At 53.9% G+C, this 2,425-nt stretch overlaps 1 protein-coding gene across 1 annotated transcript in view; it reads left to right on the forward strand.

Annotated features, from left to right (window-relative positions):
• Positions 1–1,860, forward strand: part of CCDC96 (coiled-coil domain containing 96) — a 5,394-nt gene extending 3,534 nt beyond the window's left edge. The window contains exon 3 of the mRNA XM_011935448.1: positions 3–1,860. Coding sequence (XP_011790838.1) covers positions 3–1,448 — 1,446 coding nt within the window. The 3' untranslated portion in view covers positions 1,449–1,860. The remainder of the gene's footprint in view (positions 1–2) is intronic.
• The last annotated feature ends 565 nt before the right edge of the window (positions 1,861–2,425 follow it).

Consider the following 2,425-nt stretch of genomic DNA (forward strand, 5'->3'; position numbering starts at 1 on the left):
CGGGCGAGGAGGGGCCAGGAGAGCCGGGGAGGCCGGCCAAGCCCCAGCCCGAACGCGAAGAGCCGGCCGAGGCCGGGGCTGAGGAGCCCGCCCAGCCGGAGTCCGGAGCCAGGCCCGAGGAACTAGATGCGGAGGCGAGGGCGGAGGAGCTGGAGCAGGCGGCGGAGGGCAAGCAAGTCCGGTCCCAGGCCTCTCTGCGGCTGACCAGGATCGGCGAGGAAGAGGCTGCTGCAGCCCCGGAGGCCGAGACAGAGCGGGTGGAGGGGGAGGAGGAGGAGGACGAGGAGGAGACACAGAGAGACGGCGCTGAGAGCGAGGGGAGGGCTGGGGAAGGACGCCCGGCCAAAAGCCAGGAAGAGGGGAAGCCCCTCGGTGGAAGGGACGAGTTTGAGGACCTCGAGTGGTCCGAGGAGGTCCAGAAGCTACAGGAGCAGCAGCTGCGAAGCGACCTCCTGGACCAGTACCGTTCCCTGCTGGTGGAGCGGAACCGCTCCCAGCGCTACAACCTATACCTGCAGCACAAGATCTTCGAGGCGCTGCGCAAAAAGAAGGGCCTGGAGGCCGCTGAGGTGCCTGACCGGGGCGCAGAGGCAGAGGCCCCCGAGAAAGAGCAAGCGTACCTGCGCCATCTGGGCATGCTGGAGGACCTGAAGAAGCAGCAGGCAGACGACCTGCACTGGTACCACCAGGAGCTGGACCAGTTGAAGCAGCAGTGCCAGGAGAAGCTCTCAAGGGTGGAGAAGGAGTGGCGGCGCTTCCAGGCACTCAAGAAGCGGGTGATGATGCAGGTCATGGGCAGCTGTCGGATGAGGGGCGGGCGCCAGGCTGCTCTGCGAGAGGTGGAGCAGATCCAGGCGTTGGAGGATAAAAAGGAGGAGGAGATGAGCGCCGTGCGGCTGGAGAACGTGCAGCTGAAGCAGAGCCTGGTGCATTTTGAAACCAGGATGAGGACCCAGGAGGACCTGACCCAGGGTCTGCTTCTTATTGACTTTGAACAGCTGAAGATTGAGAACCAGACCTTCAATGAGAAAATTGAGGAACGAAATGAGGAACTTTTAAAACTTCGCAACAAGGTGACCAACAGCGTGCAAGTAATAACCCACATGAAGGAAAAGCTGTACTTCATGGACACGGAGAACGCGTGCAAAAAGACACAGCTGGCAGAAATCGAGGCCCAGGTCGCGCTAGGAAGAGACATCCTGACCAAGACGAAGCAAGCCCGAGAGGGGCTGCGGACGGACAACATCAAGCTGAATCAGAAGTGCGGACTTCTAGGCAAGGACTCACTTCTTCGGGACTTGGAAGAAAAGGTGGACAGGACCGAACTGCTCCACCAGCGCCTGGAATCCCTGAAGCGCCACCACGCCGGGCTCACTTTGTCCTGCAGAGGCGTGAGGCAGAAGATCAGGGAGGCCAAAGCCTTTCTCCCCTCTTGGCCAGATCCATGAGAAGAGTCTGCAAAACACTTCATCCTCAGGACATGCTATCCTGCTTTATTTACCTTTGTTGCTATTCTTAAAAAGGCCTGTGCCATTTGGGACGGGACTATATTTTATATTTATCTCAAAACGTTTTAGCTTCCAAATTAGTGCTGAGCCCAAAACTGGGTTAGGAATTTTATTTGGGATTGAGCAAAAATAGGTCCAGAAAAGCAAACAAAGCGTGATTTAATGTAACTGACTTCTCATGAAAAACTGTGGAAAGTCTCAAGTCTGAGCAATTCCATAATTTCAGTGACTTAATACTAAGGAGTCCTGTTCCTATTTCGTATGTAGGAGGGTTTAAAAGTTCAGTGAATGGGCAAGGTACACAAAAACCCTGTGCATTAAGCTAATTATTAAATTATTTGGATGTATTAAACTGTGTAGTCCCGAGACACTGTTTCAGTTAGAAGCTCACTAATCCCCTTAGATTAATCGTAAATTGTTTTATATGTGACTAGCACGAGCTTAGGGGGCAATACAAATATCCAGGAAACAGGAGAAATGATAAACAAGAGAGGAGCTGGTGTTTCCTCATCGTCCCGTTTTCAGTGAAAGGGAGTTCAGTTTCCTCACTGTTGATGTTTGTTTCTGCTTCAATGACAGCCTTGAATTATTATTATTATTATTTTCCTTGAGACAGGGTCTCTGTTGCCCAGGCTGGAGTGCAGTGACAGGATCTCGGCTCACTGCAACCTCCGCCTCCCAGGTTCAAGCAATTCTCCCACCTTAACCTCCCAAGTCGCAGGGATTACAGGCATGGGCCACACGCCCAGCTCATTTTTGTATTTTTAGTAGAGATGAGGTTTCACCGTGTTGGCCGGGCTGGTCTCGAACTCCTGGCCTCAAGTGATACACCCGCCTCAGCCTCCCAAAGTGCTGGGATTATAGGCGTGAGCCACCATGCCCGGCCTGACAGTCTTCAATTCTAATGAAACATGTTC

Source organism: Colobus angolensis, unplaced genomic scaffold, assembly GCF_000951035.1.
Source record: "Colobus angolensis palliatus isolate OR3802 unplaced genomic scaffold, Cang.pa_1.0 Scaffold143, whole genome shotgun sequence".
Taxonomy (NCBI): domain Eukaryota; kingdom Metazoa; phylum Chordata; class Mammalia; order Primates; family Cercopithecidae; genus Colobus; species Colobus angolensis.